The sequence below is a fragment of the Colobus angolensis genome, unplaced genomic scaffold (assembly GCF_000951035.1).
Source record: "Colobus angolensis palliatus isolate OR3802 unplaced genomic scaffold, Cang.pa_1.0 Scaffold11, whole genome shotgun sequence".
Taxonomy (NCBI): Eukaryota; Metazoa; Chordata; class Mammalia; order Primates; family Cercopithecidae; genus Colobus; species Colobus angolensis.
In genome coordinates, this window is record NW_012112030.1 from 17,758,299 (window position 1) to 17,786,142 (window position 27,844).

At 37.3% G+C, this 27,844-nt stretch overlaps 1 protein-coding gene across 1 annotated transcript in view; it reads right to left on the bottom strand.

The window, feature by feature from the left end:
• The window catches only part of ABCC9 (ATP-binding cassette, sub-family C (CFTR/MRP), member 9), a 144,882-nt gene that overhangs the window by 35,144 nt on the left and 81,894 nt on the right, over positions 1 to 27,844 (bottom strand). The window contains exons 22-30 of the mRNA XM_011955729.1: positions 27,176 to 27,256; positions 19,354 to 19,491; positions 19,079 to 19,204; positions 14,814 to 14,910; positions 12,144 to 12,373; positions 10,932 to 11,080; positions 10,648 to 10,717; positions 8,455 to 8,612; positions 3,950 to 4,042 (exon numbers count right to left, since the gene is read on the bottom strand). Of these exons, the coding sequence (XP_011811119.1) occupies positions 3,950 to 4,042; positions 8,455 to 8,612; positions 10,648 to 10,717; positions 10,932 to 11,080; positions 12,144 to 12,373; positions 14,814 to 14,910; positions 19,079 to 19,204; positions 19,354 to 19,491; positions 27,176 to 27,256 (1,142 nt within the window). The remainder of the gene's footprint in view (positions 1 to 3,949; positions 4,043 to 8,454; positions 8,613 to 10,647; positions 10,718 to 10,931; positions 11,081 to 12,143; positions 12,374 to 14,813; positions 14,911 to 19,078; positions 19,205 to 19,353; positions 19,492 to 27,175; positions 27,257 to 27,844) is intronic.

Sequence of the window (27,844 nt, forward strand, 5' to 3'; positions counted from 1 at the left end):
CTTCGATCCTCTCCACTTTATCTTTACTTTTCTTGCTAAGGTTCCCAATAGCTTCATGGCTGTCATATCAAATGGACACTTTTAATTCTTTTTATTCTTCTTTTATGTTGTTATTATTATTGACCATTCAATTTCTTTTTAAAATGCTCACGTGATTAACTCCAATGACACCACTATCCTGATTTTTTGCCTACTACTTAGATGGCTTATTTTCTCAACTGGTCTGAATCTCTCCCCCTTAGTAGGAAGATGGGCTCTGCCCTACTAAGTATTAACATTTGGCACTTATATGTCATTGAGGTATTGGAAGGAAGTGGACAAGGCTGAATTAAGGTGCACTACAGTGGTGTTACCTAGGGTAATATGCATCAAATATAGGTAGAGCAGTCCCTTAGGCTTTCCAGACCTGTCCTTGACCTAGGTAGAGCTGCTACAGGTAAAGGTTTGCTTACCAGAAAGTGTCATTTGGATAAAGGGCTATCAAAAATTTCAGCTGACCACTTAAGAGCCTTTAATGGCCTCTAGGGAGGCAAAGTGCTTGGGTGCTGGCCTCTCCTATCTGGATATATATACATCCAGAGAAATAAAAGAGGGGCTGACAATGATGTATATATATGACAATATACATATAGCATATGTAACATTTTATACACACACACACAAACACACAGTGCACACATGAAGAGAGGGCCCAGTGAATTGATCTTTCCCACCATTAACTTCTCACTCATAGGATAGTTGATCTATCAGGGACCAACTTACTAAAACAGTAGTCACAACATCAAGGTTGCCAAGATGTGAATTCTCTTTCCGTAAAGAAGGCACTGGTTTGGATTTGATGGCATCAGGCTGGCCTGTGTTGGGGTTGGCCAGGAGCAGGAGGAGCTCAATAGGATATTTATTTGAAAGACTGAGACCACAACAAGGGGCAACAAAAACTCTTCCCCTTTACTGAGGAAGCTGACTGGAAATGGAATTCAAACAGTCTGTCCAAATTAGGAGGGCTGGAAGCAGACAGAAGTTGAAGTAAAGAGTCATGGAGATATTAGCAGAAAGTAGTGGGAGCAATGAAGTGTCCTTTAATTTAGTCACAGAACATTTGGACTCCTACTATGTGACTGACTCTGTTAATATTCTAAAGATTAAGGCAAAGGACACATTACCAGCTCTTAAGTAGCTCCCAATCTTGTAGAGGAATGCAAATACACAAACAGTTGATTATGATGCAGGATGTTAAGTTTAGGATACAACTTAACATAGAGATCTAAGAAGGAAATGAACTCTACATTCTAACATTCAGAGAGGGCTTCCCACAATAGATGATAATCATGGACTGATATTTCAGCAATGAGATAGGCACTGGTTAGCCAAATATAAAAGGATATTGGGAGGCACAAGTAATATAACCTATCTTCCTCTTAACCTAAGAGGACCAGTTTTGTTTAATGAAGCAGCAATTGGCAGATCATATTTTCCACAGGATCTTTTTTATCTACTTGTTCTTTGAGTGCTGGTAGTCTGAAATTTTTGTGCAAGCTCCTCTTTTCTTAATCTACACCCTCTCCCTCGGCAATCAAATCCATGGTCAAAACTTTAACTCTTATCCATAAAAGAATGATACTCAAACCTGTTATCTTCTGCCCTTAGATATATCTTAGACACCAGACCTGTATACCAAAATGACCATAAAAAATGTCCAGCTGGATATTTCATTGCTACCTACACCTGTTCATAACCAGACTCATGAACTCCTTCTCCAATCCTCCACATCATCTTCAATTTCCTAACCTGGAAAACTACCTACTCATTGGAATCAGAAACTTAGAAGGAATCATCTTCAACTTCTCCCTCAACCTTATTCTTCGCATTCAATTTGCCCCTAAATCTCATTGGTCCCACTTCTTAAATATTCCTTAAATCTGTGCTTTCTCTCCCAGTCCTTAGTTCCTTAGCTTGCCTTTGTAATCTCTCATGTGGACCATTGCAACAGCCTCCTGGGGTCTCTTTGCCTTGGGCGTTAACCATCCCCAGTTCATAGTAATATCCCAGAGTTATTGTGATGAACACAACTCTGATCATACCACTTTCCTGCTCAAGATTCTTCGGTGACTACCTCACATTGAAAGAATCCAGTCTAAGTTATTTAAAGATACTTATCAAAGCCCTTTATGTACTGGCCTCTACTATGGTTTCAAGCCTCATCCTCATAGCCACCTTCTCTGCACTTAATCTATGTTCCAACAGTACTGGACTCTTTTGATTTCCATATAAAATAGAAGTCTTTATGTTTTCACACATCTGTTACATCTTCTTTGAATATTCTATCTCCTGTATCTGCCAGGTCAATTACTCATCATTCAAAGATTTGTTGTTCAATAATTATCTCCCCATTCCTTCTAGACAGAGTGCTACTCTACTCTTTGACAGAGTTGTTTCTGGTGATATTAGACTATGTATAATGCTGTGTTGCTATTTTTTTCTTAAATCCTCTCCCCTACTAGGCTGTGAGCTCCTTAACACAGCCCATGCTAGCTACTGAGTCAATATATATTTATTGAGCACTTACTTAGCCCCAGGCACTTTTCCCAGCTAATGGTGCTACAACAACAAAACAAACAAACAAACAAAAAACAAACAAAAAAAAAAGAAAGAAAGAAAAAGCGGGGAGGATCTGATAGGGCTTACATTCCACTTGGAAAGGACAGATAACTTGTAAACAAATAAAAAAGATGATTTAAAATACTCAGATAGCTATCACAAAGGAAATAAAAAGGATAACATGGCAGGTGTATGTTGAGAGGATGCAGGGAAGGAGGGCAACAGTGCCACTTTTTGCTGGTTGGCAATGAAAGGCCGTGTCTTTTTAGTCTTTATATATTGATAGCAAGAATAGTACCTGGCATATGTTCAGTACTGAGATATTTCTCAAATAAATTGAATTGAAAGGACTTATTTGGTGCAAAAAGTAATCTTTAGTATAGTGTACTTATTAATACCACTGATCATTGCTGGTTATTAGAATATAAACTTCCTGTTAATATCTACATTCAATGCCAATAAATAATTTTGACATCTTCAATAAAAGGGATTGCACATTATGATGAAAAAACATACAGTGCAGAAAGCGTGAATGCTTCAGGATGCCACCTATATAGATTGCGTACACATGCTGTGGAACATAATGTTGTGGATAGTTGTCTCTTTATATTCTACTCTGTGACCCAATTCTATATTTAAAAATAAATTTCTTAGGTTAGAAAAATCTCTGGTTAAAATTTATATATACTTGCAATTAGGATTTCAGAAAGATATAACACTAAAATATCAATTTTCTAGATTAAATGAAATATTCAGTAATACCACCTCCTTGCTAATCTGACTTGAACAGGAAAATTGGGATAGGTAATTTTTTGAAAGTAAACACTCTTGATCAAAAGTTTAGGTTATTACTCTGTTTACAAACCTTGAATAAAAAGGATTAAATTCTAAAACAACTTTGGTGTAATAGCATTCCTTTTGTGAGAATTATTATTACTATTGTTATTTATACATTTATTTTAACTTGATTGGATGCTTCTTCAATAGTCAATGTGGTTAATGCTTTGCAGGGATAATATCAATTAGTCCAATGACCCTAAGAAGCGAAATTGACTTTCTCCATTTAATAGATGAGGAAACCAAGGTTAGGGAATTCAGATGCCTTATCCTAGTCACACAGCTAGTACTTTTCCAATCTGTTGCTTCATCCTTTATTATAGTTAGCATTTTGGAGGAGTAAACTCTAACTCTGATCATTGACATCACATTTTTCTTATTCCTGGTTTAGTACACTGTCAGGCACACAATGGGGAGATCAAACAAAATGAAAGCAATGATCAGTTATTTGTAGAAAAATATTTGTTGATGATGTAATTGCCTAGTCAGGTAATACAAAAATGTGTTTACTCACCTAAAGGCCCGAATGGTGGTGAGTCCTTCTGCTGTTTCTGAGAAGTGACAGAGCAGAGGGAGCTGGGTACTATCATCAAGTTCCTGGAGGTCCCTAGTAGAGACAGGGGCAAAAATAAACTTCACGTGCATCCAGACTCAAGAACTACCATGCTTATTATTTAAGAGAAGGTTATTTTGTCACTGTATTTGTTTTCATCATTGAAGTTATTTTCCCCTAGCCCTCAATTAACAAAAACTTCAACAACTTACAATCTAAAGAGGAAGAGAAAGATGGGTATAGAATGAATACAGGTAGAGGCTGAACATAAGTGTTGTACAAAACTATCAGCTCTGCGTAACAGCCAAAGTAAACTGCTACAGGACTTAGTGGAATGAGTACTTAATTCATACCTAGGACACGGTGGGATTTTCCTTAAACAGGTATAATTTACACCAGACCTTAAGCTTGATGAGGGCTTCAACAAAATAGACAAGAAGAAGAATAACAAGAACAAGCACTGGTGTCTGAAGAAGCTTGCAAGTTCAATCTGTCTGGTGCCCAGAGTCCTTTAGGGCTGTTGTAGTGGGAAGAGGCTATGTAAAGGATACGGCCTTGTAAGGGTGACAGCGGATTGTAGAAACATCCTTAATGGGCTTAAAAAAACCACTGAAGACTAGAAATAAGGTAATCTGGCCAGGCGCGGTGGCTCACACCTGTAATCCCAGCACTTTGAGAGGCTGAGGCAGGTGGATCACTTGAGGCTAGGAGTTTGAGACCAACCTGGCCAACATGGCACAACCCTGTCTCTACCAAAAAATTAGCCAGGTGTGGTGGTGCACACCGGTAATTCCACTACTCAGGAGGCTGAGGCAGGAGAATCACTTGAACCCAGGAGGCAGAGGTTGAAGTGAGCCAAGATCACTCCACTGCACACCAGCCTGGGTGACAAAGCATGGCGCTGTCTCAAAAAAAAAAGAAAGAAGGTAATTGGAACTGTCCTTTAATCCTTTAATCAACATAACTTGGGAGACAATGTACAGGATGAAAGAGAATGGGTGAATGAGGAAGATCAGTTAATATAGTCCATATAAGAGTATTTTTTAAAATGTTCAGTATTAGTGTGATGCTGGACAAGTTTAAAATAAGAAGTAGGGGAATGTGAGACAGTCAGAAGAAGCCCTAGTTGCTGTAATGATCAATTAGTTTTCACAGGGTAAACAAGAGTCACATATAGCTTGGCTATTTCTAGTTTAGCAGACTTGAAAAATGACAGTGCTGTTTCCCAGAGTGGTGGTCAGGGACACAGAAAGAAGACGTTTGGAGAGAAAAGATAATGAGTTTAGTTTTGCGCACAGTGAGTTTGAATCCTTGCCTTCATGGAACTTCCATTCACAGTTTCTCTAAGGAACCACAGGTACATAAAACACAGACATACACTGAATGAATGGAAATGCCTGAATCTGACCCTTTTGATAAAGATATATTCATGACAACTTTTCTTTAAACCATATGAGCTAGAATTTATAGAAGATAGGCTAACATAACAGTTACACCACATGTTTCAATGCATTCCATTTTTTACTTTTCAGACCTTTTTTCCTGCCCTTCTCTAGATTTTTGGGGTTGAGAGGATTAGAGAAGTAGTGTTGGCATTCACCTGTGAGGGTCAACTGAACGGATGAACATGGTTCCATAATCTTACTTAGGCCATTCCTGGCTGCCAATGTAGTCTGGTTCCCAAAATAAATGCAAGTCTTTTCAAAGTGGAGTTTCTAAAATGGATTCCCTCATTCAAAATTTTCACATGGGGATTGGGGGAGAGAAAGATAGAAGGAAGTGGGAGAAGGAACATGAAGGAATGTGAATAGTCTGTTATTTTTAAACATAAAACCAAATGGCTATTTGTAAATCTGACATAAGCAACAGGTGGTCACTACATTGAGGTTTGGAGTGAAGGAAAAATACTGTGGAAGGAGGAAGCTTTGTTTATAAAACTCTGTTTGATAAAACCAAAGAGGTGAGGACACAGCTTGGTCTTGTATTCTTGCAAGAAGGAAACAGTTACTTACAAAGCTAAGCATGCATTCGACCCATGATTTTAGATATTCATTTTTTCAGAGCATTTCCTGTAGCTAGTTCCCCACTTAAGTTCTCTTTAGTGTATTCAAAAATGTCATGTTAAGCTGCCTGAACTTTTCAACACGGATGAGTTCTAAAGAACCTCAACATCTAGAAGGATCCTTGTCTGTGAGGTTTAATATCATATGGTTATATTTGCTAACTTTCAGATCATTTCAAACAAGAGTAGTGTAAAATCCATTGTCAATATTTATTCTTTAACATAACCGTCCTGTCCATACAGAGAATCTAACAGATTATTCTCACTGATGATGAACAGAATTCACAATTCAAATTTGTAATGGACCAGGAATATTTTCCTAAACGTTGCACTCCATTTGTATTGCTAAAAGGCAATCATAGGATCAAGTGAGTATGTGATTAAAATAAGACATGACTGATAACAGTGTTGAGAAGGCAAGGACAGATTTGGAAACCATCAGCAGTAATGAAGTAACTCTGAACTTCTTTGCCCCACCAGCATGTAGACCAGCAACAGTATCAGAAGAAATGAAATGTGAATTTGATTACTAGCTTCTCCGTTTTGGTCAGAATTTGCTGCAAGCAAAGAGGATGAGTCTAGGGATGAAAAAACAGACTAAATATGGATCCCTGACATTCAAAGGACCCTAATTCATAGCTAAGAGGGAGAAACAACTATTTCTTCAAATTATGAAATGTTACATTCAGAGGTTCCAACTACAATTCTTCTTTTCTTCTTATTTCCACCTATTTTATTTCACCTTCCCTGCACTCAAGTCATATTAACATTTTCAATTTCCTGAATAAACTCAATACCTGCCTTCTTATTTTAGCACTTAATCCACATATTAGGATTACTTTGTATATGTTTTATCTTCCTAAGAGACTATACATTTCTTGTCATATTGCTCTTCACCTGTCACATGGCTTAACACAGCTATTTGCGACACAATGAGTGCTTAGTATTTGTTGAAATAACAAATGTTACTATTTATAGTGGGGTTTCAAAGTTAAACTGGAAATATTAAAACAGCTGGTATTATATTTCATTTATTCAACATTTCAGTAAATGACAAATTCTAAGCGAATAATTTTTTCCCATTTTGTAGAGTATAATAATATTAAATCATTTACTCTTTGGGATTATGTTTTTTTTTTTTTTTGAGACAGAGTCTCACTCTGCTGTCCAGGCTAGAGTGCAGTGTCATGATCTCTCGGCTCACCGCAAGCTCCGCCAAGCGATTCTACTTCCTCAGCCTCCTGAATAGCTGGGATTACAGGCAGGTGCCACTACGCCCAGCTACTTTTTGTATTTTTAGTAGAGATAGGGTTTCACCATGTTGGTCAAGCTGGTGTCAAACTCCTGACCTCATGATCCGCCTGCCTTGGATCCCAAAGTGCTGGGATTACAATCCCAAAGTGCTGGGATTACAGCATGGGCCACCATGCCTGGCCTATGTTTGATTTTTTGTTTTCTATCAATGTCATGTTCAGAAAAAGGACCATGGAATGAAAAATTTGGCAGTCTTAGGACTCAAAACTCAATAGGTCAATCCACATGTTAATATATGTCCAGGGCTAGGTAAGGCCCAGACAACAAATTATAGGTATAATTATAATATTAATTGATACCTAAATGAATCATAATGTCAGGATAGATTTCATCATGTTACAAATTGGTTGCATTTCTAAATTCCACATCTTATCTTTTTTTTTTTTTTGAGACGGAGTCTCGCTCTGTCGCCCAGGCTGGAGTGCAGTGGCGCCATCTCGGCTCACTGCAAGCTCCGCCTCCCGGATTTAAGCCATTCTCCCGCCTCAGCCTCCCGAGTAGCTGGGACTACAGACGCCCGCCACCTCGCCAGGCTAGTTTTTTTTGTATTTTTTAGTAGAGACGGGGTTTCACCGTGTTAGCCAGGATGGTCTCGATCTCCTGACCTCGTGATCCGCCCGTCTCGGCCTCCCAAAGTGCTGGGATTACAGGCTTGAGCCACCGCGCCCGGCCTCCACATCTTATCTTGAAAAACACTACAGCAAATGTAGATCACAGTAAATCGAATACAATTGTCCCCATGGGGAAACGATTCCAGGACCTCCCATGGATACCAAAATCTGCAGACGCTCAAGTCTCTTATATAAAATGGGTGACATTTGCATATAACCTACATACATCATCCCATATACTTTAAATCATCTCTATGTTACTCATTCTACCTAATTCAGTGGCAACACATTACACATCGCTTCATCAGTGTGTATTCAGTGTAGTACTCGGCACGTGACAAATTCAAGTTTTGATTTTTGGAACTTCATGGAACGTTTTCTTTCCAAATATTTTTTATCCGTTGTTGGTAGAACCCATGAATAGAGAAGGCTGACCATAGATAAGCTTTTGAAAATGAATGGGACGCTGTTTTACTTACTTAGAGGCAACCCGAAAATATTTCTGGATAAAATAAAAGGCGATACCAAGGGGCAGGAGAGCAACCAGGAACACAGGAGTAGCATAAGAAATCATCCCAATGGCAGACAGGCAGAGCAGTGTTGAGCGAGTTAGAGATTCTAAGGTTGGAGGGATGTGCTATTAGGGTAGTTTAAAAGGAAAATATGATTAGCGCAATGAAATATTGGCTACAATGTAACAAAGTATCTATTTTTATATTGACACCAAGCTATACAGTTAGCTACAAAAGTAGTGTATAAGCGTGTTCATCCTAAGCAATTCTTCACTCAATTTCCATAGTTTATTATGTCTGTCTGTCTATCTATCAACATGTCATTGATTCGTGGTCTGTCTCCCTATTTATCTTGGGTGTTTTACGTAAATGACACTGTACTATAAATATTATTCATTCATGTGTTTGTTTACTGAGCAAGACAGACTGTAAATCTTCCCATGGCAGTGTATATAAATCTATTTCTTTTTAATGGTTGCATAGTATTATCCTATTTAGCTATTCCTCTACTGTAATACATTTAAATTAATTTTCTGTAACTGCTTCCTCGTATCTTTTGGGCTTTTTTGAGTGGATTAATTTTTCCTTATTGATTTTAGATGCTCTGTATATATTATGTTTATTTAAAAATATTTGCAAATTTTTCTTCCCAGTTATCTATTGTATTTAAATTTCTCTTTGGTGCTTTTAGCTCAATCACAGTTTAAAGTTTTTTTATAGTTATTTCTGTTGACTTGTGGGCTCAAAAGTAACCTATTTTCCCTATTGTTTCTAAGTTCTTCGTCTTACTCAGAAAGACCTTTCCCACCCCGAGATTCTAAAACTATTCTCCTACATGACTTTATAGCTTTATGTTTTAATATGGCCACCTCTATGCTATACGCATTGTTTTGTGTTTTTTGGATAGCTAACTATCCAAATATCCTTTGTTGAAAAATTAATCCTTTCCTTATTAAGATGCCACATTTATACTGTTAAATTTCTACATATGATGGAGTTTTTGAATTCTCCATGCTGTTCTTTTGACCTAGTCGTCTTCTGCAAGTAACAGAGTGCTTGAATTTTATAGTATTTTAAAAATATCTAACAGGGAAATTCTTTTTCTATACAGGATTGTTATGACTTCTGGGACTGTCGAACATATTTTCTGCACATTAAGTTTATTCCTGTTTTTATAGGTTTTGTTGTTATGAATGGAGTTTGTTTTTCATTATTTTCTTAAATTGGTGTAGAGGAAGTTGCTGCTTTTCATATGATATATCTTATGTAGATACTCTGCTGACTTTTCTAATTGGTGACTTATTTTACTAATTATTCTGAATTCTCTAAGTAACAATCAAGTCATCTTCTAAATAATGAGTGTTTCATTTCTTCTTTTCCAACATGTATTCCTTAGAAAGGTTTTAGGTGCAGTCTGACCTAATACCAATGCCATGAAAACATCAAAACTTCTCAACATACTCTGCAGTCAGCTGCATGCATCAACCCTCTTTCTAAATTGAGGGCCATTTCAGTGTTCCTAATGCTACTCTGGAAAGTCAGAAAAGGCAAGGGTCGGATTCGATAAATTCCTTTCTCAGTCATCCAAAGGGTTCCACTTTTAGAGTGATATAATTTCAGAGTTTGATGTCTTTTATTTCAAACAAACTTTTAGATTCCTAAGGATCGTAGGCTAAACTGGGCATTCTTGGAATTTTTCCTAAAGTATCACATCATCTGAAGCTTCAAGAACCAATCTAATAAAAGAAAAGGACTTTAAGACAGTTTGGCATCCCATCCTTCACTTCTGAGAGAAATTCTGCATGGATACTAAACTTTTAAGAACTTTATACTGTGAATGCTGATATGACACTAACCAAAACAATTTTTTTATAATCAAAATTTTAAATGTTCAATCATTCTTTACTATTTCTCTATACTTCATGATAGTTCTCCAAGTATCTTCTTCTACATGTACAAATTAGTCTGAGTTAAGATTTTCCTTTAATATTTCATTCTAGATATCATTTGCATGTACAATATTGATATAAATACAAGTAGGCCTTTATTTAAATTTTGGCAATCCTCTATTGTTAATAGGAATTATGCTTTATCTTAAAATGCTATTTAGCTTACATTGCAAAACTAATTTTTGAACTTGCAAGTAACCCAGTTACTCACCTGATCAATGATATTAGTATCAGCTGAAAAGCGATTGAGAATCAGTCCCAGGGGTGTGGTATCAAAAAACCTAGGCAATAAACAGATGGAAGTATATGAAAATACTCAACTATTTGGAACCTGAGCATTGCTAATGGGCATCTTAGGGTCATGAAAATGAGAAGCTCCCTATTCATTTGCTCAAGGACTAAAGAAATTCTTCAAACTTTCACATTTCACTTAAATTGAAAAATGCATGTTTTTATTATTTAAGGTGTGGGAGTGAGAAATAACCACTGTTTTACCTTATTGGTCCAAGGATTATCTTATTGAGAAGGTTGTGGTGAAGATTTTTGGCAGCTGTGAGACCCATCCATTCTACAGTGAGGGATGTAACAAGGCAAAGGAAAATGCCTGCTCCACAAAGTATGCTAAAGCCAGCCACATAGTAGGTCTAAAAAGCAACCAACACAAAAAGCACATAGGACATTATCAATGGAGTTCTTTCTTTTCTTTCTCTTCCTTCCTTCCTTCCTTCCTTCCTTCCTTCCTTCCTTCCTTCCTTTCTTTCCTTCCTTCCTTCCTTCTTTCTTTCTTTCTTTTTCTTTTTTTATAGAGTTTCGCTCTTGTTGCCCAAGCTGGAGTGCAATGGCATGACCTCGGCTCACTGCAACCTCCACCTCCCGGGTTCAAGCGATTCTCCTGCCACAGCCTCCCTGGTAGTTGGGATTACAGGCATGCACCACCATACCGGGCTAATTTTGTATTTTTAGTAGAGACGGGGTTTCTCCATGTTGGTCAAGCTGGTCTCGAATTCCCAGCCTCGGGTGATCTGCCCACCTCGGCCTCCCAAAGTGCTGGGATTACAGGCATGAACCACTGTGCCCGGCCGGGAGTTCTTTCTTACTAGAAAACCAAATGTCGATGTCAGACAAGATTGTTGACTTCGTTATTTTGCATGCATTTAGACGGTTGAAGGAATGCAATTTTTTGAGGCCCAGGGTAGTGTCCCTCCACCTGCTCCTTTCACTCTCTTTCAGGGCTTGCTTAAAAGCAGATGAAGAGAAAGAGTTTGTTTTCAGGTTTGGGGCATATTCTTGGCTTTCTATGTTGTAAAGCTCACTTTTCTCATTCCTAGTCTCAAAATGACCAGCTAATACACTGATGTAGGTAGTTAACATCAAATACTATAAGAACAAATACAAAAAGGTCCTATATATGTGTGTATATATGTATAAAATACATAAAAATATAGGCATATAACTCCTTTGAATATAAGTCTAAACGTTATATTTAAATATTTCATATGATAAACTTTAAAAGTATTAATAATAGCTTCTATTTTAACATTTTTGATAGTTTATTCAATTTCAGGTCCTGTTGTAAGTATTAACTTATTAAATTATCACAGAAGTCCTGTGGCATTTGGGATATAAGCATCTAACTAGATAAGAAGGTATCACTGTTCATCTCAATATTTCCTTGCTGATTTAAAAACAAAACCGAAACAATTGTACCTGATCAGCTTTTCCAGTATTGTTTATACTGTACTCCGATGTCCATGTGGCCAGCCAATAGTCTATAGCTACGATGACTGAATGCTTCAAAAGCTTAGAGAAAATCATCAGGATGAGCAGGAAGAATCCTCCAGATGTCAGGTAGCGCCAGCAGGTTTTCCATGGCATTTTAGTCCTGAGCCTCATTACGGTGGACATGTTATCATCCTCATCTTCCTCCTCTTCTTCCTCTACATACAAAAAACTTTTGTTTAAGCTTCAGATGGGCACCAGATGGATACAATTTTTATTGCTCCACAAATAGTATATAAACATTCATGCATAAACATATTTGGATCCCTGTGGTTTAGTAACCTAAAAAGTAAAGACAAGTCCTTCCTCCCTACAACTTGATATGTATATAGTAAAGTAGTGAAGTACATACAGGATAACTTTAATGAATAAAGTTCCTCTGGAAAAGGAACTTTTCCATACATCTACAAAAATGTAGGCATTACACATTTATAAAAATGTAAGCATTATATTGAAGTTTTAAATGCTTTTAGCAGGGCAAACCTCATTTCTTTCTGAAAATAGGTGAAAAATGAATGAATGAATGAGTAATAAACATAAAATCTATGTCTGGATGAGACTATTTGCTGATATACTGCACATCAAATTGGAAGAAACTTACTAAGTTATTGAAGGAATTGTGTTGCTAACAAAAACCACATACCTGGCTTACAAACATCTACAATATTTTGGCCTGCAAATTTCTGAATTTATAAAGCTGCACCAGGAGGGAATAAGCTCTGAAATCTGTGCATAGCACAAGAGGGCACACTCCATGCTCTCTATGGCCCCAAGGAGGAACCTTCCAGTGGGCAAAGCCAGGGAACACAAAGGATAATGGGCCAGGAATTCCTCTCAGATATTTAAACCATCTAGAAACTCCAAGATGGGCTTCCTTAAGAATGACTCCACTGCTAAAGCAGGTTTTGGATTTCCTGACAATCAAAATTTAATGATTTCTATGGTCCAGTGACTGTATTTCCCATCCTTTGCTTTTCCAAAGGAACTTTATTCATTAAAGTTATCCTGTATGTACTTCACTACTATACTATATACATATCACGTTGTGGGGAGGAAGGACTTGTCTTTACTTTTCAGGTTATTAGACCACAGGGATCCAAATATGTTTATGATGAGGAGACTGAGCATCACCAACGATCCTGATATTTGAGCTGGATGCAGCAAATTACTATGTCTCAGATAGTCTCCCCTTTGGCAGGGATGTGTCCTTTGTGTGAGAAGAACAGACTGGAAATTTGCACGATCAAAGAGGTGGACACTTGCACGTTGCTAGCTGTCTCCCCAATACCCATTCTATATTAATTGAAATTTAAAGTTACCCATGGTTGCCCAGCTAAAGATAGCATTTCCTCATATTCCTAGTATTTAATCTTTCCAAGCAATGACCGAGTCAATAGTAAGCAAGCAGAAACAACATGTGCAACTCCAAGTCTCTTAAGAGAAAGAAAGTACCCTCTACTTCTTTTCTTCCCCTACTGTTGGCTTGAGCACTCTGATAGGACCTAGAGCAACAAACTAATAAGTAATATGTACCGTAATTGGCTCTTCCACATACATTACTTCCTTTACCCTATAAGCAAAGCGCTATTACCTTATTTTATACCTGAGAATGTGGATTAACACAGCAAGCCAAGGGCACAGTCAGGATCCCCACTGAAACACTGAACAGAGTAATTGGGTACAACTCCACTCTTATAGCACATTAGAAATAATTTGTTTAGAATTCTAGAAGCTGATATCTGTTTACAGCACCAAAAATTCTTTAAGAACATTTTTAATCATAGAAATTGAAAGTAAAATTTAGCCTTCATTCGTTAATTCATTCACTCAATGAATATTTGTTGAAACACAGAAATATAAAAGTAGCACATTTTGGCGCTATTTGGCTTGAAATGAACATTTTCTCCGTTTTTTTAATTGGTTGGTAGAAATGTAGGCATAAGCAAAAATTACAAAGGGAAATGAGGCATAATGCATTTACTCTATTGACTTAAAATGTGGTTTATCTCACAACGTTCTTGGCAATGAATGTCAAAGCATTGTAATTATTTCATCTCATTCCTCACATTTCCAGTCAATCTTTTTTTCCCAGGGTACCTTATCAGATCCAGAAAACTGAAACATAACAAATGGCGTTCTAATTTTGTTATCTTTCATGGCTATATTGTCATGAAAACCTCATGAAGATGAACTGAATGAATCAAATATAGCTACTTCAGAATGCCATATTTCCCCTTTATTACTTATTTCTGAAGAATTGAAATTTTCTTAAGTAGATTTGGTCATTATACGAGACAATTTCAATTTTTCTGAACAAACATCTAGATCTATTTACAATCCACTGCCATTTCCTTTCAAGTCTTTCTCATACATAACAACTGTAGTAAGACACATTCTGTGGAGCCCCTCAAGATGACTGTTGATGGATTACATCCACCTTTCCTTGACTCCTATTGTTTCCATTTTTGGTATTATTTGATTTAACTTTTTCCCCTTGCAAACTGGCTTATTATTCCTCATGGAGACACTCACACATAAGAAAACCCTCACATCCTGTTACCCCATTAGAATGTTCCAGATAAAAGAAAAAAGATCTACCTTCATCTTCGTCCTCCATTTGGGCTTTGGCTTCTCTTGAATACATGGCCCTTCGGAGAGTTTTCCTCTCTAAAGTAGTTTGGTCAGCTTCCATATCCTACAGTAAACATTATACTATCATGCAAGGAGCTAACACCAATAGGTTGTGACTTATCAATGAATGACTCACATGTGTAAATGGTTAGTTACGTTTACCAGTCTCAGGGGTTTGTGCTCACTCTGGAGATCCACAACTCCTGTCACAGAAGCAGCTGTGGGGGCAGAGCCTTAGACTTGCAGGAAGTGCTGCAGTGCCCAAGGCGTGGGGCAGCACACGAGGCCAGGAAAAGCAAGAATGAGATGCAACTGACTCCAGAAGCAGGGTGATATCTCCCTGAGCCCTAAAGCATAGTTCTACCACTGCTACTTATTTTTACATCACCTTTGGACTATCCTTGTAATTTTTCTAACTAAGGATTCATTCATGTTAATACATATCTTCCTTCAAAAGAGTACATGGTTCCAAGTTGGTTAAACTGCTATCAGTCATCCACTATTGTGAATTATTAAATCAGAATGAGTTTCTTTAGCATCTTACTAAGGGAGCTGCACAAAAGAAAAGAAATTCAATAGGATCTGAAAGAAGGTAGAGAACTTGAAGAAAATAGGCAATGAGGATTCTAGGTGCCTAGCAGAGTAACAGAAAGGCCTAGGAGGAGAAAATATGCAGAAAGAGAAGGGAAATGTGCCAAAAACAAACGTTGCAGATTTTTAAGAATTGCTGTGAACTTTATCCTGTAGTTAAGAAGGGGAGAATTATTTCATTTTCTCCATGCCCTGGCTTCCAACACACCAGCTCCCCCGACCTCAGGACTGCGGTAGTAGTATCAGTTCAGTTACATTGTGGGTTAAATCAGGTTCTACCGGCTATTCTGGAAAACCAACCATTTCTCTTTTTCTGTGGGGAAATGCATTCTGAATTCTAAACAACTAACCCATAAACTTTTGGAATCTATGGTAAATTGGGAGCTTCCTGTATATGCCAATACAAAGAAAAAAAAAAAAACAAACCTACTCAGTTTTGCTGTTACATCAATAAACCAACAAACCTTTTGTGATCAGTTGCTAGGTAATCACCTTGGTTGATTTTTTTGGCCTCATACAACATGTCTGATTTAGGAAACTTGCTATTCTAGAGGGTTCTACTACTTCAGATTCTTGGTTAAAAGAGTGAAAACAAAAACGTCTCCAGAATCCCATTTTTAAAGAGACAGTTTGACCCCAGTTTTAAATTTTGCATAACGGTATGAAGACCAACATTTATAAATGAAGCTAAATTAAACACAAAATTAAAGAGGATCCCTGACTTGTGCATATCAGATAATGAAACAAAATAAACGTTCATATTGAAAAGTAGATTTGATTCCAGTTTGATTCCCCATGCTGTGACCAAAAGGTTTAAGATCTTGGAGACATTAAAAAAACAAATAAACAGACAAAAGAAAAGCCCAAACAAACTTTAAAGCATTTTTTCCTAAGAGTAAATGCTCATATTAAGCTCATTATAGGTTAAATGTTTGTTTTGTTTTGTTTGTTTGTTTTTGTTTTTATTTTCTTTTTTGAAACGGAGTCGTGCTCTGTTGCCCAGGCTGGAGTGCAGTGGCGCAATCTAGGCTCACTGCAAGCTCTGCCTCCCGGGTTTACTTAACGCCATTCTCCTGCCTCAGCCTCCCAAGTAGCTGGAACTACAGGCATCCGCCGCCACGCCCAGCTAATTTTTTGTATTTTTAGTAGAGACGGGGTTTCACCGTGTTAGCCAGGATGGTCTTGATCTCCTGACCTCGTGATCTGCCCGCCTCGGCCTCCCAAAGTGCTGGGATTACAGGTGTGAGCCACCGCGCCCAGCCAGGTTAAATGTTTTAAATAGTGTTGATACTTGGATTAAGTAAATAAAAATTTAGTTTCATGTATCCAGTAAACATTCACTGGGCCGGGCCAGGTGAGGACAGTAGAGAGGGAAGTGAGGAGTGTTAAAGGAGTGTTAAATATTACCAGTTTATTCTGTTTAACAGCATTAAGAAGATAATGGTTCATGTCATTTATGCTAATATTTAAATCAGCTAAAAGTGTTAACTTCCTCTCCTTTGTAGTTTTCATTATTATCTTTTAGTCATATTCTTTCCTGTTTACCCCTTAATCCTTAAACTGACAGCTCTTTTTCAAGCACTGCACTAGGAAATTTTGTGCATCCTTCGGTTTCACCTTCCTTCTCCACTAGCTTGAGCTGGACAACTCACTGTTGCGGGGTCTGCCCTAAGCACTGCAGAATGTTGAGCACGCTAGATGACAATAGCATCCCCGCCCCCTTCCCCCACACTCCTCCAAGTTGTGACAACCAAAAATGTCTCCAAATATTGCCAAATGTCCTCTAGGAGGCAAAATTGGCCCAGGTTGATAGGAAACACCCTGTCCTGTCCTATAACAAACTAAACAGAAAGCTGTTTGTACAAAAACTTCCCCAAGGTATTGTAGTGGTCTTGTTCACAGTGTGATTCTCTCTGGCTGCAGATGAATTCAGGTGCCTGCCCTTTGCTACGTGGCAGTAATCTCCCTCCATCCTGAGATAAGGATTCTGGGCAGGTGCGTGATTCATTCTGGCGTCTACGGGCTGCCATTCTACCTCGTAACTGGATTTACCCTGTCCATACCCTAACTTTCTCCATACCTCCTTCAGTTCATACATAACCCTGTAATGTGTCTTTAATTATACAGCTATGTTATCTCAAGCGATCACTTCATTTCTAAATACAACTTAATGGACTTTCTTCCTGGCTTGCTTAACAGTATTACTATAATATTGAGCCAACAGCTCTCTTTATTTTCCAGCTCTTCTTTCCAAAGTAAACCATAAATTGTCCCACTCCTTAAGTTTACGTCATCTTCTTTTGTCCCTGGCATTTAGGTCACTGAAAAAAATGTCATTTGGAGTTATCCCCGGTACGTTTAGAATTAAGCTTCCCACAGCACAATTCCTAAGCAGGCACTTGTCGAATGTACCTCAGTATGTTTTGGAGATTTTTGTTTGTTTATTGCTTTTTTTTCCCCCAAACATCCTCATTTCAATGGTTCTGTGATTTGTCCTGTTCTGCTTGTATATTTTTGCATATATCTTTTCTTCTTTGTGTAGTTTGCTTTTGAGATCTTTAGCAAATCCGAAGAAGGTAGAGAAACCCTAGGATTTATCTGACTTTGTATCTTCCTCACTCTATGGAGACAGATCCTTTATTTTCTTTTCTAAAATAGTATATTTAAATTTCCTAATATTTTAAAGAAATTCACTGGTACAAATATTTCATTTTGTAAATGCTCATTCCTGGCTAAAGGTACTCCCAAATCAAGAACAAAACATTTCAAAAATTTGCCAATTTAATTTACAATTTCACTTGTCAATCAAGTTTTTCCTCTTTTGTTGTATTCAATCTGGTATCCAACTCTGTGATCACCTCATTCAATGTTATACTTATATCATCCATAACATTATGGTGCAATTACAGTGGATACACACTTATGTTTAAATCCCATTGGTACCACTTATTATATACATTGTACAACTTTAGGCAAGTTACTTAACTTCTCTGAGCCTCAGCTTTCTCATCTATCTAAGTAAGATAATATTTTCTTTGCTTATTTGTCAGGAGTTTGTGAAAATTAAAACAGATCGTGTGAAAAGGGCTTTGTGGACTTTAAAAAAAAAGTACAAATGTAAAATTTTATTTTTATTTCCTTCTGATTACCTTCTTTCACCCCAGAAGCCTTATCCCAGACATGCCTTACAACTTTGCCCACTACTCAGAGCTCTTCCTTCCAGATCACCTTGGCTTTTGACTTTCCATGACCCTCTATTTGTAAGTGGTTAATGAAAATATTCTAATTTTACAGATGAGAAGAATGAGATATAAAGAAGCAAAAATAAGGAAATGCCATGCTTCAGTAAGTAGTTTGTCTAAGTTTTAAACACACATATAATTGCACTATGGTTGAAATTCAAACAAACACTCTCTCAAAACCTGACAGCGCCTCATCCAAAGATAGCATTAGAATTTCATAGGTTCAAAGTAGCCTGTTCATTAATAATATGTAAAGATACAATTGCTTTGGATTTCAGATAAAGGCCATATTACCAAGCATTAAATGGTAATTTTAAAAATAGCATTCTTAGTAATTCTTAGTAAATTTCTAACTCTTCTGAACTGGACTCTGAACTCTTCTGAACTATGAGCACTTACCTTTTCTAATTCTTGATCTTGCCGATTCATAAGTGTTTTCCAGTGTTCATACAGCTCAACATCTTTGGTTTGAATGTCCTTCAAGGTTCCCTCTCTTAGGACACTTCCATCTTTCATGGCTATGATCTAAGGAAAGCGAGTATTTCCAGAAATGTGACAAAAAGCCTTGGTTGGCAAAATGAACTACCTTTATTTCAGAAAGCAGTTTTTACTCTCTCTATTCATTTATATGACTATAATATAAAAACGAGCAAAATTCTCTTCTAAACTCTTACCCAGTCAGCATGCGTCAGATACTGTAATTTGTGAGTCACAAGAACAAGTGTCCTTTTGTCATCTTGCAGGAATTTCAAAATCCCCTCCTGCATTAGGTGATCACTCAAGTGAATGTCCAGGGCTGAGAATGGGTCATCCTGCAACCAGTAAAATGAAGGAAAGATGGACGTTTTCTATACTTTTTACATAACTCAATTCCTCTCGAAAGTAGTAATGCAAATAACTAAGGGCAAATCATCCCCAGGATCTTATTTATTTAAAGGATAAAGAAAAACTACCTGTCAGGTACCATGCTTATTACCTGGGTGACAAAATAATCTGTACACCAAACCCCCATGACACACAATTTATATAACAAACCTGCACATGTACCTCTCAACCTAAAATAAAAATTAAAATAAAATAAAAAAGAGATAGGAGAAAAACAAACAAACAATGAAATAAAGTTAGAGGTGCCTGCAGGTGAAAAGAAAAACAGACTTTGTATAATTATTTTAAAAGTAAATAACACTATTTAAAATGTTTTGAATTCTTATTGAATCTGCAAGTTAAAAACCGTATTACTCAGCAATCTACAATAATAGAGCAAAACAAAGAATGAAAAGATAATTGTACTTGAATTCTAGATAATAAAAATAGGTATAGAAAATGTTAATTGGGCTGGGCACAGTGGCTCACGCCTCTAATCCCAGCACTTTGGGAGGCCAAGGCAGGCAGATCACCTGAGGTCCGGAGTTTGAGAACAGCCTGGCCAACATGGTGAAGCCCTGTCTCTACTAAAAACACAAAAATTAGCCGGGCATGGTGGCGTGGGCTTGTAATCACAGCTACTTGGGAGGATGAGACCAGAGAATCCACTGAACCCAGGAGGAAGAGGTTGCAGTGAGCTGAGATTACGCCACTGCACTCCAGCCTGGTGATAGAGCGAGACTCTGTCTCAAAAGAAAGAAAAAAGAAAATGTTAACTGGATCACAACAGGACTTACTTAATGGGGATATTTTCAGAATTAAATGAGGTAATATACATGAAATGCTTAGTATGGTACTGGGTATATAATTGACATTGTTAGCTATTATTATTATTATTATATATAAGAATAGCATGCCTAACACTTACCTGACGACAATTGTTCTAGGGAGAATGTTTTCATCCACCAAGTGATTAAGATATTTAGAAAATAATTTAAGAAATTACATTAATTTTCTTTTTTTGTTGATGATATCACTATAAATTATTTTCATATATAGTTCATTCCTAAAATATTATATAGAGCATCAAACTACATGTTTCACCTTTTTGGATCTTTAAAAGAGGACAGCTAGAAACAACTGAAGAAAACTGGAATGTATCCTCAAAACTATGAATTAGAAAGCAAAGTGACCTGAAGGGAGGAGGTTGCAACAGAAATATAATCACCCCTTAGAAGGACCAGGGATGGCAGGGAATGAAGGAAACTGAGGGAGCATTGAAGGGAAAAAGCAGTAAAGAATGGTGGAGGTTTCAGGTAAAGAACTGGGAAGAGTTATCAAAACAGTGGGGAAAAAAAGTTCATAAATGTCTTCTTCATTACCCTTCTTTCTTTGTTGCTTCTCCAATATGTCATATGCAAACAAACTTCTACTTTGTCTTATGGGCCCAAGAAAGAAGTAGCTAGTTTCTCATGCTACTACCCACAGGCTACATGTTGAGATATTTAGAAATTACAATTCTGCAAAATTTTCAATTGAGCACAATCATAGTCTCTCTACAGATAGATTGCATTGCTTAATAATCTGAATAATGAAACAAAAAGTAATTTCTATTTAGATAGAAACTGAAGTTTGGCAGTTAGAATAAATTTATGCATAATCATGATAGGTTGTCATATGATTAGCTCAGTAATTTTTCAACTTTCCATCGATTTGTGTGTATAGCTAGAAACTATAAGCAATGTGGCCTTATTAAAGCATTTAGGAGAAGCCTTATGCAAAAGAAATAGTAACAAAGCATTTTGATAGTTAAAGGGTGATTAAGAATTATAAGAGCCTTTAAAAAATCAGTCTGCTGGATATTGTAATTGTGAATAAATGGGTGATATAATCAGTGTCCTCAAATGTCTTTTATAGAAAAAACACAATTATCTTGATTGTCCTGAAATTTCTTTGGATGACATGGGAAATATTTCAAATCTGTCAGACCCTCTGGATCATCTTAATGCACATCAATTATTTCTGAAATGTTACAATAAGTACTTTGTATAGGAACTGGCTTTCAACTGCCCGGTGAGTTGCTTTTCAAAATCATCACAGCCACTAGCTCCTTATTTGTCATTTAGCTCCTTTTAATAACAAGAAAAAAATATTCTTACTTGAATTTTAAAATTATTAGATTTTGATAACTGATAGAAAATTCTACCACTAATACATAAAAATTTTTAAAAATAGGTGTTATAATGTAACTTTGCAATTACTTAAAAATGAAAGTCAAAGTACCAATAGAAAGTGGTATCTCCACAGCAATGGAAAAATATCAGGATTACACTGACAAAAGTGTCTCCATTTCCATCACCAACAATGCAGCAAGGATATAATTATCAAGATTTGGCCGGGCGCGGTGACTCACGCCTGTAATCCCAGCACTTTGGGAGGCCGAGGCGGGCGGATCACAAGGTCAGGAGATGGAGACCATGGTGAAACCCCGTCTCTACTAAAAATACAAAAAATTAGCCGGGCGCGGTGGCGGGTGCCTGTAGTCCCAGCTACTCAGGAGGCTGAGGCAGGAGAATGGCGTGAACCCGGGAGGCGGAGCTTGCAGTGAGCCGAGATCGCGCCACTGCACTCCAGCCTGGGCGACAGAGCAAGACGCCGTCTCAAAAAAAAAAAAATAATAATAATAATTATCAAGATTTAGCAAATCTTGATATCAGCAAATTATTGGTTTTAGAAAAGCAGATTTTCACAGGAGGAATCTGATTGCCTTTGAAATAACTTTCTGCTTCTGATTCCATTAAAACTCCAAGAATAATCTGTGATGTAGACCAAACTATCCCAAATGATTCTTCCTGGGAATTTTTCACAGTAAAAATAAGACATGAATTAAAAATAAAATTTTGTAATAACTCAATTTGACTGTCCATAAAATTCTTATTTATTTATTTATTTATTTATTTATTTTGAGATGGAGTCTCGCTCTGTCACCCAGGTTGGAGTGCAATGGCATGATCTCGGCTCACTGCAACCTCTGCCTCTTGGGTTCAAGCAATTCTTCTGCCTCAGTTTTCCAACTTACTGGGATTACAGGAACATGCCACCATGCCTGGCTAATTTTTTTGTATTTTTAGTAGAGATGGGGTTTCATCATGTTGGCCAGGCTGGTTTCAAACTCCTGATCTCAACTGATCTGCCTGCCTCAGCCTCCCAAAGTGCTAGGATTACAGGCATGCGCTACCGCACCCAGCCTAAATTCTGATTTTACATGTGAGAAGTTAGTAGGGCATGATTGAAAGTATATTATCTCTAAATTAAAAGGTCCACATTGTAGTTATGACCACTCTTGGAGGCTGGCCAATGTTTCAAACTCAGTCACTTCTTTTGTAAAATAGAGGCCTGACAGAAAGCACCTTGGATTACTGCAAAGATGCCACAAAATAATGTAGTAAAAGTCTGTAAATCATTTCAAAAGTGTTGTTTTATTATTATTTTCTTATAAACAAAAGCCATGGTGGATTAATATTGTGCTTACCCCTTCAATGTATCACAGTGAGAGCTTAGCATCTTCCAAGCATCTCTTAATAAGGAAGAGTGTGGTGACTGAGAACACAAGCTCTGGAATCCGGCCACCTGACTTTCTATCCCTGCTTCACTGTTACTATCTGTGTGATATTGGATAAGTTATCCCCCAAAGCCTCAGTACGTTCATCTGTGAATAGCAGTAGTAACAATAATAATAGTAATAACAGCAATAATGTCAAACCTAAGAGAGTTATTATGAGAATTAAGTGAGCTAATGTGTATAAAGTACTTAGAATCATGCCTAGGTCACAGAACTATCATTTATATGCCATATCATTTATATGTCATGCCCCACATGGTGGGGATTCATAGTGTTTTCTGTCAAATACAACCTTTTATACAACTTAATAAAAATTGAGGCTTAATGGCTTGAGAATCACGTCTCCAGATTCAATGTATAAAATAAGATTATGGGGAAATACTTCCTTTAAAGAAAGCAAGATAATTTGCTGAATGGCCAATTCGATGAATGGTCAATTCTTTGTTCTCAAGCTTATATTATTTATTCTAATATACATATGTACAGTCTTCATTAATACATTCTCTTGTATATTCAATAAATGTGCTTAAATAGTATATTCTTTGTACGGATGTATTTTTGGAAATAATTTAATATATTCATTGATACAGCACACTTGCACAGTGAAGTTTCCAAAAATAATATTTTTGATACATAATTAAGACATTTTCATCTAACATGTATACTGCGTCAAGGCTAACATGATAAAAGTTTATTTAGAGCAAAATGTGAAACTATTCAAGTGACATGTACAAGTAAAATTCTTAAAGATATAAGTAATGCCTTTTTCTCAATTCTATTTTCTTTACCCAGCACAATAGATGGCATTGGGGATATTCACTGAATATTAACAGATAGAAAGGAGGAAAGAAGAAAGGGAGGAAGGAATAAAAAAAGGATAACAGGGAGTGAGCGAGTGAAGAAGAAAGGGTAAAAAAAAGGAGAGAAAAGGAAAATACAGCAATAATTTCAGAAAATACCAGAGAATCTTTGCTGATTAGAAAGCCAATACTCAAAAGACATGCATTTCTAGCCCAGACTCTGTAATTCATTAGCCATCAGTCCTTGGATAAGTTTCCGCATTTAGTTTGAGGATACCATCTACCCTCTCTCAGCACTGTGATGAGAATCAAATGGGATAATACTGTACCTTGTGAATTTTTAAACAATGGAAGTGTGAGATATTATTATTTTTGAGGAATTTTTAAAACACATCAACAGCATTCCATTGCCGCTAAAATGTTTTTCAGTAGGTTGCAATGGAGTAATAAGACCAAGATCATAAGATCCAATGGTTTTAAGGCTATCTGAGCTGATCAGTGTGCATCTAGCACAGATTTTTTCAAAGGGACACTTATAAACACTATACATCAGGGATTAAGAAAAGTTATACAAAATATGTTATTTGTGGAAGAATTGAAAATACTATGCTTGCTTGGCCTAGAGAAATGTAAATTTAGACAAGTTATGACACTAATATTAGAATGTTAAAATATATATTATATATATTAAAATATATATAACATATAATATATAATATATATTATATATATTTATATATATATTTTGCTACAGAAATAGAGTGCAGGCTGAACAGACAGTACTCAAAAGCAGATCTCAATATCATAATAACTTTCCAATAAGAAGAGCTGTCTGTGGTAGGAAGAATAATGGACTCCAAAGATGCCCAGGTCCTAATCCCCAGAACCTGTGGCTGTGTTTCCTTATATGTCCAGCAGGATTTTGCAGATGTAATTAAGACTAAAGACCTTGAGATGAGGAGATTATCCAGACAGGCTTAAACTAACTATATGCATCCTTAAAAGCAGAAAACTCTCCCCGCTGTGAAGAGAGGAAGACGTGACTATGTAAAAATAGTTAGAGAGACATCATGTTACTTGCTTCAAAGGTGGAGGAAGGCAGGCATGAGACAAAGAATGTAGGCAGCTTGTAAATGCTGGAAAAAGCAAGGATATTGACTGTTCCCTTCCCCAGAAGGGAACACAGCCCTGCTGACACTTTGATGGACTTCTAATCTATAGAACTATAAGATAAAATAATAAATCTGCATTGATTAAGTCACCGATTATGGCAATTTTTTATAGCAGTAACAGGAAATTTATATACTGTCCAACCAGGAAAAGCTGCCTTAAAGGTAAGCAATGTATCTTCAGGGAGAGTCATCAAGAAGCCGTTAGAGTTGATGCTAAAAGTCATCCTGTAATGAAAAGGTGAGAATTGACAATTATTTAGCCCGACAACTTCTTTGATTTCCATGATTCTAGAATTGAAGTGGGTTGGAGTCGTTGAATCGCAGCAGGCAGTAAAATGAACCGAGGAAGAAAGCCACACCCAAGGGACCGCAGTCCCTTTCAGATTTCCAAGGCAGTTCCTCAGGCTCAGTCAGTAATTGATCCCAAGGTTCAAGAAGTAATTTCTAGTTGTGGATCCATCCATTATTGTAAAAAGTATTTATGGCCAGGCACGGTGGCTCACACCTGCAATCCCAGCACTTTGGGAGGCCGAAGTGGGCAGATGACTTGGGGTCAGGAGTTCGAGACCAGCCTGACCAACATGGTGAAACCCTGTCTCTACTAAAAATTAAAAAAAAATAGCCAAGTTTGGTGACATGCACCTGTAATCCCAGCTACTCAGGAGGCTAAGGTGGGAGAATTACTTGAACTTGCGAGGTGGAGGTTGCAGTGAGCTGAGATAGCGCCACTGCAGTCCAGCCTGGGCAACAGAGGCAGAGTCCATCTCCAAAAAAAAAAAAGTACAATTACATAGGCTACTGTTAGATCCTGCAATGGCTTGCATGGTGTTTTGAGGTGTTTTGGGGGAATAACTTTGGAGATAGGTATTCTTAGGGAGATGAATTAGTATGTCCAAATTCTTCTACCATCCCCAATAACAGATTCAAATTCAGTGGAAAACTCCAAAACCAACATACTTTTTGAAGAGGCTCTAGAGATTAGACGCAGTGAAGACTCTAAAAATGTGCTGGGAACCGGATTTATAAGTGGTTAATAATTGTGCAGAAGGAGAAGGCAGGGATGCATTTACATACTCTGCCAGCACCTCCCCATTGTCTACATGTAAGCTATTTTAGGTACCTCCTGCTGGAGAGACCAAAATAGAGCAAAATTGTAATCAACATAACCATCAAATTGTATTTCTAGATCCACAGGGAGAAATGAATTATTAGTCCAAGATGGATATCATGAAAATCATTCATGGAGTTTTTAAAGACATAAATTTTAGATTCTACCTTTACAGATTATGCCACAGGTCTAGAGCAGAACCAGATTTCTACAGTTGTAAGGAGCATCACAGATAGGGCTTATCCACAGTCCGAGTTGCACAGCACTGGAATGGGGTACTAGGCTTACTTAGCCCTATGCCTACCAAGAGTATATTTTCTGGCTTTTTTTTCTTTGCCATCAAATATAAATAAGAGGACTTATGATCCTGCCTCATTCATCCAATACCATCCAAATCCTCACCTGGTTAGGAAACGCGGATAAACAACCACTAGGGCATCTCAGTCTCGTGGACACCAATCTGGATCCTCCCAACTCTCAAGATATGTTGCTCTTCTGCTGATCTACTGATCTGTACTGCAAGGATTTATTTCCTCTATATACTTTATGATTTCACAAGTTAAACTATTTTGAGAGGGAGTCTCACTCTATCGCCCAGGCTGGAGTGCAGTAGCATGATCTCGGCTCACTGCAAGCTCTGCTTCCTGTGTTCACGCCATTCTTCTGCCTCAGCCTCCCAAGTAGCTGGGACTACAGGCACCCGCTACCACGCTTGGCTAATTTTTTTGTATTTTTAGTAGAGACGGGGTTTCACCGTGTTAGCAAGGATGGTCTCGACCCCCTGACCTCGTGATCCGCCCGCCTCGGCCTCCCAAAGTGCTGGGATTACAGGTGTGAGCCACCGTGCCCAGCCTTGTCTTATCTTTTTAAAGACTCGTTTGTCCAGATGGAAGAATGAAATAGAAATAAAAGGGAAGGCCATATTCTTACCAAAAAGACAATGTTGGTGTTTTGATATAGTGCCCGTGCCACACAGATTCTCTGCCTCTGTCCCCCACTCAGGTTGATGCCCTAGAGAAGAGACACCCCCAAAAACCCATTTTTTATATTAGTAAATGATCTCTTGGTAATATGACCTTAAAATACAAACGTCTTTTAAAAAAATCTTAAATTGATAGTAACTTGTTAATTAAATTGTAGTAACGTTGGTAAGAAAACATGAAAACTGTCTACTGGCCAACAATTCTCAAATTAATCAAGATGGCTTCAGGCTGATATGGCTAATCCTCCTTTCACTCTAATAGAGATCTCTGCTGTACAGAAGCATTAATAACCAAAACACTTTCTAGGAAATGCAAGCAATTCCAAGATTTTTTCTTGTTTCCTGAGTTGTGTCTGTAGTTTACTTAACATACAACCCAAATTTGATATTATGAGTTATGTGAAACAATACTATCGTCAAGAGTATGCTTTCATAATAAAGTACCACTTACACATTTTTTATAAAAAAACTAGTATTAATTGACCTCTTAGTGTGTGCCAGACTTGTGTAAATGGCTTTACATTTTAGAATTTATCTTATTCTTTATAGCAATTCCAAGATGTAGGTATTGTTTTAATTTTATACATGTGGAAACTGAGGCTCCCAGAACTTAAGTT